Genomic DNA, 13,768 nt, shown 5'->3' with positions numbered 1-13,768 from the left:
AAAATTCAACCATTTGTAAAAATGGTAAATGTAAAAATCAACCATTTTTACAGCTTAACAAAAAATTTGTTTGAGATTTTCTGGCATATTTTTTGAGGCAAGAGCATGTCTGTGAAAGAAGCATTGCATCCATTCCACCCTAGGTATAACATGTTCTTTAATTCTTTTAGAAATTCACTGTTCTTTCCTGTTATCACCTTTACACCATCACTATACATACAATACTGCAACACATTTTGTCCATGTTACAGTTTTTAGTAGCTTCATTAAAACAACATTGTCCTATTGCATGAGCACGTACTGATTTCCATAACTATGTTCTTTAAGTGATATATCCCTATTGCATTCATATCTCACAAAACATAAGAATTGAGAAATGTTTGCCACATCTGTTGATTCATCAAATTGAATACTAAAAAATTCACTTGAACTCACTTGCTGAATTTTCTGATCTTGAACATCAGCAACCATTTCATTAATTCACCTTGATACCGTGTCGTTAGAAAGCGGAATTTTTTCAATTTTTTGCACCTTCCATGCCTATTAAAACACTGTCCATATCAATTGAAGCAGGCAATATGGAGTTTTCTGTGATTTTATTGGGTAAGGACAGCTTAGCTACTCTTAATGCTATGAGATAAGATGCTTCAAGTGTACTTTTAATAGTATGGCTTGATTTATAAATAGAAGTTTGTTGATTTCCCAAAATATGTAATTTCTTTTGAAAAATTCCAAGGGTTTACTTTTATGATCAGGATATTTAGTTTCCAAGTGTCAAATTAATTTTGATAGCTTCATGCTTTCATTGGAAAGGACTTGAAAGCAAACAACACACTGTGGCGAACCACAATTTAAATAACTGTCGTTGTACAATCTTTTCTTTTTACCAACTGATTCAATAGATGTAGATGGTTCACTTTGTTTTTTTACAAATTTATGCATTTTACATAAAAATCTAACTGAAAAACAAAAAAAAATAACAAAGTTACACCGTTTAATTATTTACTAAAAATTCAAAACTTAGATTATTATTTTCAATGAAACTATGTTTTAAAATACTTAAATAAAGGCACCATGCATGCTTTGCATTCAAAATTAAATCCCTTCTGCCTCTTTTATACTGCTAGGAGCAAGACGTGTTCAAACATAATGCTTTAATACTGAATATTGTGCAAGCAGACTAAATCACAAGGAGCACATATACATCAAGTTGGAATCTGTAAATTGCTCATGTTTATACACTTCATAGATGCATGTTCATACCTGTTGCTATCAATGCAGCTAAATAGTTTTAACGTGGTTTCATTGGTTTGGTGTTGGGGGTTGAGTCATGAGATATTCATTATATATATATTTTTTACTTTTTGGGAGTCATGGAGCTAAAGAGGTTGAGAAACACTGCTATAGACTGTAAGCATTTCATTTAACTTGAACTTTACGTATTGTACTTTAAGACAGGCATGGACAATCATTTACAATTTAGGAACCAAATGATCATTGTCTGCGAGTCAAGAACTGGACCAAGTTATTAAATAAAACAAATTAATATATTAAGTAAATTAAAACAGTTGCTACTGCAATATTTCATTTTTAATTTATTTATTATATAATACTTTGGTATAAAGCTCTACATAATTTTATAATATAATGAATGATACAAAAATGTAATATGAAGGAAACTGGTCTTGTACTTGAACTATGAGACTATCAATATTGATGTTAATATTACTTAAGGAAAATCACATATAATTTTCAAGGTTTTCACCTGTTATTGTCTAAATATTTAATTAATTGAATTTACAATTTCATTCTTGGAAAAAGTGTTCATACATATAAATGTGCTGCCAAAAAGACTAATTAATGATTTTTATTAAAAGGTGTATAAATTTGTATATTTCCCCCCCCCCCCCACCACTTAATAAATTCATAAAAATCCATAGTTAAATAGTGATTTTAGTATTAAATCTACCTAAAGCTCTCTAACATTAAATCTGTAGGTTTTCTGGCACATTACTTACTTCAGCATCCATCAGACGAGCAAACATAGTGTACGTGAAGTCTTTATTTTGGAAATCAGCCAACCTTGAATCATCTTCAGTTCATCTCTCCATAACAATAAGGGATATTTTTATTAGTTGCTAAAGTACGAAAATGATAATTTTTAGCTCTTTTCTGACTCTCCAACAATCTTAGTTTATTACAAAATGTTTTGACATGTCCATGCAACTCATGAACCGGTTATCCTTGTTTTTTCAAAACAAGGATAATTATTACATCAATTATCCTTGTTGGTAAAGAACTGAACTTAAGATTCACTTCATTTAGGTATCCGATGACATATAAAAGGAATGTTAAATCACACACTCCACTCAGTACCTTTTATTTGATTGTGTTTCTTTTTATATCCATAAAATTTGCAATGTCTTGTCACAGATCACAAAATCATTTTAACATTTTACTTTTACTCAACCATATTTACATTTACACTTCACAATACGAAAATAGGCCTGCCAAATACTCCTTGAATTGGTAGTAATTATTAAGTGCACATGACTAAATATAGATAATACTGGCTACTCACCGGGTTGGTATAGTGGTGAACGCGTCTTCCCAAATCAGCTGATTTGGAAGTCGAGAGTTCCAGTGTTCAAGTCCTAGTAAAGCCAGATATTTTTACACTGATTTGAATACTAGATCGTGGATACCGGTGTTCTTTGGTGGTTGGGTTTCAATTAATCACACATCTCAGGAACGGTCGAACTGAGAATGTACAAGACTACACTTCATTTACACTCATACATATCATCCTCATTCATCCTCTGAAGTATTATCTAAACGGTAGTTACCGGAGGCTAAACAGGAAAAAAAGATAAGAACATAATACTGGCTACTACAATTTCCTTAAGATTTGTGAATTTAATCGATTTTGCAAACAAATTTTGTTGGTAGATAACGCAATGAAAATTGTTAAATTTTCTGGATGGATCTGTAGTTCTGTTACTCTTTTATGAACTACTCCAATAAATCTCTTCTATGCAATAATTATTACAGAGGCTCCATAAGTATATATCCTAGAGAGTAAACTCCATTTATGCACAAATCTTGCTCAGACTGTTTCAAATGTAGAAGGGCAGTTTGGAAAGTAACCTCCATTGTAACATAGTGCTAGTAGTAATTGTTAGTGGTGCCGCTATTGACACATCACCGTACTCTCTAAATCTGTGTACTTCCAGCTGTGTTTGGAAACTCCAAGTGAAGGAATCAATTGATATGAATAAAAATTTCCAAGACATGAAAGCAACACTACATTGATAATGTGGTGCTTTCTGTCATACAGGATTGTAATTAATAATACAATCCTTAGTCCCTGCCTCTTTCATGTAACTGTACCAGCTTCAATCTTGAATAATATCCAATGTGTTCCTTGGAGCTTTTCTCATTCAACTGCTTAAGCAAATTACCAAGGGATGGCCAGAGGCTAATCAGCCAATAAATGTTAATCTTACTAAGTTCCTTCTGTTTAGAAGCTCCCTAACTAGAGCTGTCTTCCAGCAATCTGGAAAGCAGCCACAACTGAGGTATCCCTGAACAATCTGCCATCTGGTTCCATGATGATAGTGATAATACAATTAGCTGAAACTTAATTTTTTTATACTACTAACTAAAAGCTAGTTTTAGTATTTGGACACTGAATTGGTGACCTAATAAGCCATATTTACAATTTAAACTATTTGCATTATAACCAAGTATAGGTGGTTTTAAATTTTACTTAATTTAAAAATGGTTGCTAATCCTAAATCACTATAAATTTACAGAAACAGACACCAGGATTATGCCATTAAATGACTCAGAGGCGATGGAACAATGCTTCTTAACCAATTATTAAAAAAAAACTAGACAATTTCTGATTTGTTTTGAGATGAGACTTGCACATAAAAAGCTTTCCGTCATGAAATACAAAAATTAATTTAAATGGGAGAACATTTAAGTGAGAAATTAAAAAAATAACATCTCTCTCATTGGCTTTCGATGAAGCAAGCAAAATGCATTTTTTGAAGCAGAAAAAATTTAAAACTGCTAATGGAACTTATATTTTTTTTTTGCATTCATTGTTGTAAAAAATAAGTTTTATTATATCTGTAATATCAAATTATAAGAAATCTACCATAACAACCAAAAATGTAGCTGATGTAGTAAGTAATCTGATATTTTTTATATAGATAATATATCCATAGATTAAAACTAGAAAAATTTTTATTCTTTAGATAATTATGAAAACATATTAAAATAAGGAATGTATCTTGTACGTTGTTAGGGAGGAGCCATTTGATCAGGGAAATACAAGATATTAAGAGACACATGAAAGAGTTAATTAGTTTAATTTATTTATGAATAACAGGCAAGGGCCCTTAGAGATAAGTTAATTGCTTATGTTATAACCTGATACTTTTACAACAACAAAAACAATTCATGGCATTTACTATTATGAAAATGAAAGGAATAAGTATACCAATAACAAAAGCCACACTTAATAAACTGGTTAATAAATCAACCAAAACAATGGAGCTTTCTTTTGTAGATAACTGACTGCTACTCTGCTGGCACTATAGGTTAATGATAACAAAGTTACTGTGTTAAAAAAAAACCTGCTTAAATATATTTTAAAATCAAAATAACCTTAATGTGTATATAAAAGATAGTAATTTTATCAAAATAGCTGTTAAATAAAAAACAAGATAAAAAAATCAAAACAAATTTTATAGAATTAATTCAACAATTCAGAATGACGGTAGAAACCAAGGACATGATCTCACCAAGCTGCAAGACAGTCTAAAATGTCAAATAAAAAGAACGCAGAGTAATCCATAAAGGAGAGAGACTTCAATACAACTTTTAGTAATTAATACATAGACCTTGAAAGATAGTTCTTACCTCATTGTTAAATCCTAACTCTGGTTGGGAATCAAACCCAGGACCTCTGTTTTGTAATCAGAGATGAACTAACAGAGCTATTGAGGTAACTGGTCTGACTAATCTTGATTATGTTTATCCAGTAGAATAAAAAATCCTAGTAAATATCTCTAAAGTAAAATTTTGCGATTTTAGGTTTAGTGTATATTTTTTGATCTGTTGTAATAATGTTGACGAATACACAATAAAATGATATAACTAGGAACACATATAAATCAATAAAAAATAAGTTATTAAATTTTAAAAAAACACTAGTAGAAGAAAAATTAAAACAATAAAATGTGCTTTTTACAAAGTGAAAGTAATTTTACATGAATTACCCATGTAAGGTTCCTGTCAGTTTTGGTAAATGTAACAAGTGTTGTTCCATTTTGAGAGATTCAGTCATGTCTCTGTATGCAATAAGTCCTTCAGAAGTTTTGATTTCTTTCATCAACGCTATTTCCCTAGGATAAACAACTCTCAATTTGAAAATATATCCATCCTGTAAACAAACAGCATTTATACATACATATCTATCATTTACAAAACAAAATAATAATACCTAAATAATAACACCTACCTATAAAATGTGCTAATGATATTTTATTGTATTATTACTGTTATTATTACAAAAATGGCATGTGCTAAAAATGAAAGGAGTGTTCAATGATATAACAGGTAAACATAAAGTATAACCGAAAATAAACTTAAGAATATTTTTAAAAAATAATAATGTTTTAAGAATGTGCAAACCTTTTGAAGTGCATGTCTAATTAAAAACAATTACCACTCTTACTGACCATTATTCTAGTGCCAATGTCAAAAGGTTGACAATTAATAAAGAACTGAAAAATGTCAGTTTTAATTGCATTTTTTAGAAGTTGATTTTTCTCTGTTTTATAGTTTTATTCTTATTTACTCATAAAATATAGATGAGTAAGCCATCAAAAATGATGACTGTGAAAAAGCAATTTGATAAAATTCAAAATCAAGAAATGTACTTCTTGATAAAACTACGAAAAAAAAGGAACTGGCATAGGCCATGATAAGCAAAAGGTAAGGTAAAAATGAGTGCTTACAGTAAAAAAAAACACGTGTTTTTTGGTTTCTAAAATTCCAAATAAATACGTATGATGAACTAAAAAGACTAAAAATTTCATACATCTAACCATAAAAAAGGTCTTTGTAAATTGTAAGGAAAATTCATAAATTCTTAGGAAGAATCACTTTTTGTTTAAAAGATTTTTTAAGAATATAGGAAAAGCTTAGCAAAAGACAAACAGATTCCAGTACAAAATGAAAAATAATCAACAAAATAGATGTATTAAATGAAGAGCAGTAATAAAATGTTCATAAAAAAGTAATATATTCCAAATTAAATTGAAAATGTTTATAATTATACATACTTTCAATAATTTTTTTTCAGTATCCAGATCTATTATTTCTGTGACTAATAAAGATACAAACCAGTTACAGATAAAATTGTGATTTTGATCATGATTTACAAGTTAGAAATGAAATCAACTTCCAGTAATCATTGCTTCACATCCTTAACACATATAAATTTGAAATACAATGAATTTTTCCTTGAAAATCAGTGCAGTGTGATATTTCTAAACCTTTTAAATGCTGCTTCAAGTTGGAGGATGCAGAACACTTACGTCACAACCAAGTTTATTAAATGTTTTCGCTGCTTGCATATTATTAGATAATTCATTTTAAATACAATAAAGCACTATTCAATAAATAACTTTAAAATAAATGCAACTGAGAAGGAAATATAACATAAAATTTTAATCCAATTGTTCTCTTAATTAATCAATTCAACACCACTGGTACAAAAATTAAGAAATAAACTAAATAGTTAATTAATCAAACTAAAAAACTAAAATTAATCGTTTACTAAAACTAATATTAGTTTCGTATTTACAGATCCATAAATTAGAAAACATAACAATTCCAGAAATTATCACAAACTTTATATTAATAAATTAATATTTTACATGATCCACAGCATAAACAGAAATGTATAAAACATTACAATATATAAAACAAAACTTGTTAAATTCATAACAATATTTTTTTATCATCATGTGATAATAAAAACAGGACAAAAATTTGGCTGACATCATAGCTAACATTTAGAAAATATATGTGTTTCAACATATAACAGGAACAATTTAAATAATGCAATTTAATATTAAAGTACATAAAAATAAAATCTTAACTTGTCAACATTTGGATTTTTCTTATCTTTAGTAACATAATGTCTTAGAATATACTTCAATTTTAAGAATATGAAATATTCTATATTACCACTCTATGACACAGAATGAATATATAACATTAGTTTTAAAAGGAGATACAACAATTAAAGTCCCTTTTCTAGCATCCCTTAATTATAGTAACTTCTCATTACTACTTTTTTAACTTACTTTGAATATTCTTACATGATCAGGGAAAACTTGTGTTAACAAATTGCACTGTTCTTTTAATGCCTTGGCTATTTCAATAACAAATGCTGCATGAATTCTCCTAATAGCTTCAACATTTTCTGGCCATCTACTTGAATGTCCAAGCTGAATAACAGCTAAAATAAAAGAAACAAACTTACATGAAGTTTACATTAAAACGTAATATAAAAAAATTATACAAAAAATATGTTCCAATAGATAAAATTGATACTTGATGGTTCTGTAACATCAGAGAGGACTATCCTGGGAATTAAAGGATGTGAATTATGGCAAAATGCTTGCGGAAAGGTTCATTATATGAGGTAAAAGTATGGGCTGATGAGTTATAAATAGCGACTGGCAACACTGACTGGTTTTGCGTAGTAACTTTAAGCGGTCTGCTGCGCGTGTAAACTCCACATTGCCTGTCATTGTTTGTTGCCTTTACGAGGTAGTGTATTACGAGTGATGTAAAACAAATCCTGCCAGTTGTGAAGTTCAATCAGTGAATAGATCTCTAAATGCAAGAGGACATAATGCTGATGAAATTCACCATCAATTGTGTGAAACATATGGGCTTACCACAATGAATGAAGGAAAAGTGAGGCAATGGTGTCGTTAACTTAAGGAAAGCGTTCAAATGTTCATGATGAACAGAGAAGTGGCAGGCCTAATGTCCAGACTGATTTGATGAAACCAATCATGGAACCATGAACATTCATGGTTCCATGACTAAAACATCCATCACATCACAAGTCTTCTGCAAAACACTTTCTAAATTGTATCATGCCTTTCAAAACCAATGACAAGGAATGCCGAGACAGAAATTGTTCTTCACAATAACCCATATCCACACACGACTTCAAGCACAACAGAAACAATTCAAAAATCCAGATGGGAGATTTTTGATCATCTCCCTTACAGTCCTGATCTTGCACCCAGTAACTACAATCTCTTCCTACATCTCAAAAACTGGCTTGTGTCTCAATGATTTGAGGAAAATTAGGAGTTGAAAATCTCAGTGCAAAAATGATTACAATCACAGGCAATGGAATTTTATGCAGTGGGTTTGAAGAAGCTTGTTTCCACAATATGAAAAGTGTTTGTGATTATGTAGAAAAATAAAGTAAATATGTAAGTATTTGAAATCATTAATAAATTTTCATTTTTTCAACTATTCTTAATTAAAGAAAAACAAACCAACATACTTGGCATTTATAGACCTAGAAAAGGCATTCGGTAACGTAGACTGGAATAAAATGTTCAGTATTTTAAAAAAAATTAGGGTTCAAATACAGATATAGAAGAAGGATTGTTAACATTTACTTTAACCAAACAGCAACAGTAATAACTGAAGAACATAAAAAAAACGCCATAAATAATAAATTATTTATTACTATGACAAATTAACAAATCATAAATAAATATCTGTTGCAAGTTTTGTAAGACGGTCTCCCTCAGATACGGTTTGATGGTTTATCAAATTGAAATTTTGTTTGAGTTTGTAAATGTAATATTTTTCTAATAAATTTAATTTTATGTTATTTTTATTCATTTATAAATTTGTGCTGTCAGAAATAGAATGTTCAGTGTTTATTAGATGGTCTGCCATATTAGATAAACCTCAATAAACCTAATTTATTATTTTTATAATTTCTATAATGTTAAAGAAATCTAGTTTTTAAGTATCTATTTGTTTTTCCTGTATAAATACCATCACAATCATTACATTTAATTTTATAAATTCCACACAAAATATTTATTTTATTATTATTATTATTATTATTGTATTTTTTTAATATTTTATTATGTGTTTATTAGGTTTGTATGCTGGTTTAAACATTTCTTTATTGTAAGTTTTACTAATGTTTTCAATGATATTATTAGCATATAAATACTTTATATAAAGTAAATGAGTGAAAAATATACGTATATTTTTCAACCTTTTGGGTCTTATTATGTATTGTTTGTAAGGTAGATATTATGTTTTGATAGCTATTTTTAAATAAATATTATTAATTAAAGTAGTATTGTATCAATTTTCAGTTGCTATATGTTTAATAATGTTTATTTCATTACTTAACTTTTCTTTGTTATTTATGTATGCATTTGCTCCATAAATCATATTTGTATAAATGTTAATTTTATAAGACCAATGGTGATTTGATTTTTTATAAATTGTTATATTATTAGACGTAGGATTTTGATATACTGAATTTTCAATTTGGTTGTCCTTGTTTATTTCGATATTAACATTTAAATAATTTAACATTTTATTATTATCTATTTCAGATGTGAATTTTAAATTTTCATTATAAGAGTTTAACTTGTTTAATATTCACTGATACTCACTGTTTATTACCGGGCTATATATAATGAGAATATCATCAACATACCATGTCCGTATTAAAACTTATGAGTGAATCCATGTACTAATTTACTCTCAAACCCCTGTAAATATATTTCTGACATAATTGCTGATTATACTATTAGGTAAATTCATTAAATTCCTAAGAATTTTATCTATTATGTTGGATATAATACAACATGGGGCACATTTAAAATTGATTAAAGTTTCTTTGGGATGTTCAATTTATGAATTTTTGATAGTCGCAGTTAATTTAGGGGGAACCAGTTCAAAAGGATGTAATCTAGAATAGTATTTAAATAAAATACCTTAGCTATGGGATTTCCATTATCAGCATTGAACAATAATAATAATAATAATAATAAAATAAACTATGAGTGGAGTTTATAAAATTAAATGTAATGATTGTGATGGTATTTATATAGGAAAAACAAATATCTCCTTTAACACTGGATTTCTTGAACATTATGGAAATTACAAAAATAAATTAGGTTATCTAATATGGCAACATCTAATAAACAATCTATTTCTGATATTAACACAAATTTAGAAATTAATAAAGTTAATATAAAATTAAATATACTAAAAAATATTACGTATATAAATACAAACAAAGTTTCAATTTGATAAACCATCAGACAGTATTTGAGGGAGACAGTCTTATAAAAACTACAACAGATAGCAGTACTTGCGCAAATTAATACTCAGTTTTCATATTTTTGGCATTTTACTTTTAAATTTATATCGTTCAATAATAAAATTATTTCAATCCTGACTAAGGACACAAGATCCCACAAAAGTACTTTCATAAAAAATTAAGGTAAGATGATATGTCTTTATCTAATATTCTATGCTAGGTGGTTTACATAATAGAATTTAAATATAATGTAACAGTACAGACGAATAATACGAGTCTTAAAAAGATTATACAAAAAATCTCTTGTTTAGTTGGAATGACGTAACATTTCAAGTGTCAGTTGAAAAAACAACAATGGAACAATCTGCTAGCAATAGATTTTGTTATAAGTTAGGTTAAAGTGCCACAGAAACTTTTGAAATGATTCAGACTGTTTATGGTAGTCGGCCAATGAGCTGTAAGAACGTTTTAAAATGATTTGCAAGATTTTGTGACAGCATAAAGAGCATTGAAGATGATCAATGGCCAAGTCCATCGATAACAATTTTAACTGAAGAAAACATTCAAAAAGTGACTGAAATTCTTTGAAATAATCATTGTGTGTCTGCAAGACTCATCGAAGAGCTCACTGGCATTCCAAAATTCACTGTCCAGCTTATTTTAAAAAAAGATTTAGGAAAACAAAAGGTCTTTGCTTGCTTTGTACTGCACACACTGACTGTCGATCAAAAAGATTATCAGTTTGACCTTTAAAAAAGATAGACGCTAAACTTAAAAAAAAAATTAAATATACAGATGATATTGACAAGAAAATGCTTAATATGCTTATTGTACAGAGATTTCAATATTATAAGTTTTCAAGTACATCATTAATTAATGACATGTAAAAACAGAATTGTCAAAATTGCAGTCTTGTACAGTCTCAGTTCAACCATTCCTGAGATGTATGGTTAATTGAAACCCAACCACCTAAGAATACCAGCATCCACAATCTAGTATTCAAATCCGTGTAAAAATAACTGACTACTAGGACTTGAACGCTGGAACTCTTGACTTCCAAATCAGCCGATAATGCTATTCAACTTAGTTACAATAAATACAATATTCATTTTAAAAAAATTGGGGAAAATTACTTAACCCTAGATGTTACTTTTATATTATTTCTAAAGAGTATAATTAATTACTCTTATGGTTTTGAATTTTGTTTCTTCCTATCTCATTATCCTCTAATCACCTACACAGTACAAATGATGAGAAATGTGATAAAAATCATAACTGCTGCCATCTTAGATAGTTTACCATCTTGCTCAGTAGCACACTGAAAAGATAGTAAACTACTTTGATTCCGATCAGAAACAGGACCTCTATCACTGTCACCTTCTTCTCCCTCATTCTTTCCTTATATTTCATCACTTCACAAAAAAATGGGATTGTCAGATGCAATTTGGTCAAAGGGTTAAAATTTGGTTCTATAATAAAAAAATACTATCATTTAACTAAGCTTTTGAAAAAATGATGACGCTAAAATAAAACTTTTTAAAAGTCTATTACAGCAAACAAGAATTAACTATTTTTAAAATAAGCAAAATATAAATATTATATTTATAGCATTTTAATAATTCATAATATACAAATCAATTCTGAATATGATTAACAATTAAAAAACTGAACAGTTTTCAATAAAGTATACAATGTATACTAGAAATATAAAATATCAATACTATGAATTTTTTACACATAAAGAAAAAGAAACACATAAGCTAAAATTAATGCTTACAGAAAATCAGTATTATCAATAACAATTAATAAATTCATCGGTACATAATATCAACAAAAAAAAACCATCAACATATAAGAACATGATAAACGAAGCCTTACTAATACTCAACAACAATCTCATATGATGTAATGGGCCCATTATAACAGGTTTAATTGAGGTACATTTTTTACATGATTGCATGCTAGATGAAAGTATTTTTTACTCTTCCTCCATGTACGAGGCATATTCATAAGTACGGGCTGTTTGATCATTAAAAAATATTAACTCGTGAGAAAAGGTTTTTACTAATAGTTTTAGTTTACTACATATCTACTTCACTTTTCCACATAATTGCCATTCAGTTCCAAGCACTTTTTGTAACATTGCACCAATTTTTTTAATCCCTCTTCATAGAAGTTCACCGGCTGGAACAGAATCAGTTGACAACGGCAGTCTTGAGCTCCTCGTTGTTTTCAAACTGTTGTCTACCAAGCCACTTTTTCAAATGCAAGTAGTCACTAGGTGCAAGGTCGGGACTACATGGAGGGTGGTCAAAAATTTCCTGATGTAAATCTTGAAATTTCTTTTTTGTTAAGGCAGCAGTGTGAGGACACGTGTTGTCATGAAAGAGGATTACGCTGGACAACAGTTTCCTGAGTCGTTGATTTTGGATCGCACGTCTCAGTTTGGTGAGCATTTTGCAGTATATGTTGAGCTGTAATTGTTGATCCACATTCCATGAAATCAACCAAAATGAGCCCTTTACATCCCAAAAAATGGTAGCCAACATTTTTCGACTCGAGAATGGAGACTGCTGAAACTTTTTTGGTTTTGGCGTACTTGAATGGCACCACTGCATCGACTGTTGTTTCGATTCTTGATTGGTGCAGGATATCCAAGTCTTGTCGCCTGTAATAATGTGGGAAAACAAATCATCTCCATCTTGTCAATAGCAGTCCAAAAACTAGTCCACTGCACATTCTTCTCTTTGTGTTGGTCGATGAGCTTTTTCGGTACCCACCTTGCAGACAAATTGTGATAACCAAAATTTTTTGTGATAATTGTGTAGATAGAGGTGCATCCAACATGTGTAAATTCATCAGCTAGAGCACTAATCATCAATCACCAGTAACATTGCATACCATTGTCTAACCTTTCCTTCACTCATTATTGTAGGTCCATACAGTAAACACAACTTCCAATGAATTTCAGCAGCTGAAGATCCTTTTGCACACAAAAATTGAATCACAGTGCGCACTTCACAACTGTGGGAGAAACAATTGTTGTGGACATTGCGATCTGCATTCACCGGCAGGCAAATAAATATAATATCAAAACAACTGCAGCAGCTTCGTAAATAAGCCAATAAATGGCACTGCATGCAACTGTGTTCAGACCTGCTAATATTTAAATATAAGCCAATGGTCCTTACTTTATAAATATGCCTCGTATTATACATACATAAAATATAAACCACCGAAACACTGTAAATATACAAGTTAAACTCACCACATTAATTTCCAATAATCTATTTTATCATGGCATCCTGAATTTTCAGATGGTAATGCATTTTATAATTACATTATAATATAATTCTT

The 13,768-nt window shown here is 29.4% G+C and overlaps 1 protein-coding gene across 4 annotated transcripts in view; it reads right to left on the bottom strand.

The window, feature by feature from the left end:
* The window catches only part of LOC142324702 (nucleolar protein 6-like), a 114,892-nt gene that overhangs the window by 35,056 nt on the left and 66,068 nt on the right, over positions 1-13,768 (bottom strand). For all 4 annotated transcript variants that reach the window (XM_075365612.1, XM_075365611.1, XM_075365613.1 and 1 more), the window contains 2 exons: positions 7,389-7,543; positions 5,292-5,455 (listed from right to left, as the gene is read on the bottom strand). In XM_075365612.1, coding sequence (XP_075221727.1) covers positions 5,292-5,455; positions 7,389-7,543 — 319 coding nt within the window. The remainder of the gene's footprint in view (positions 1-5,291; positions 5,456-7,388; positions 7,544-13,768) is intronic.

The sequence above is a fragment of the Lycorma delicatula genome, chromosome 5 (genome assembly GCF_047948215.1).
Source record: "Lycorma delicatula isolate Av1 chromosome 5, ASM4794821v1, whole genome shotgun sequence".
Lineage (NCBI taxonomy): Eukaryota > Metazoa > Arthropoda > Insecta > Hemiptera > Fulgoridae > Lycorma > Lycorma delicatula.
Note: the sequence above shows the minus strand (reverse complement) of the source record. Positions and strands in the feature narration are given on the sequence as shown.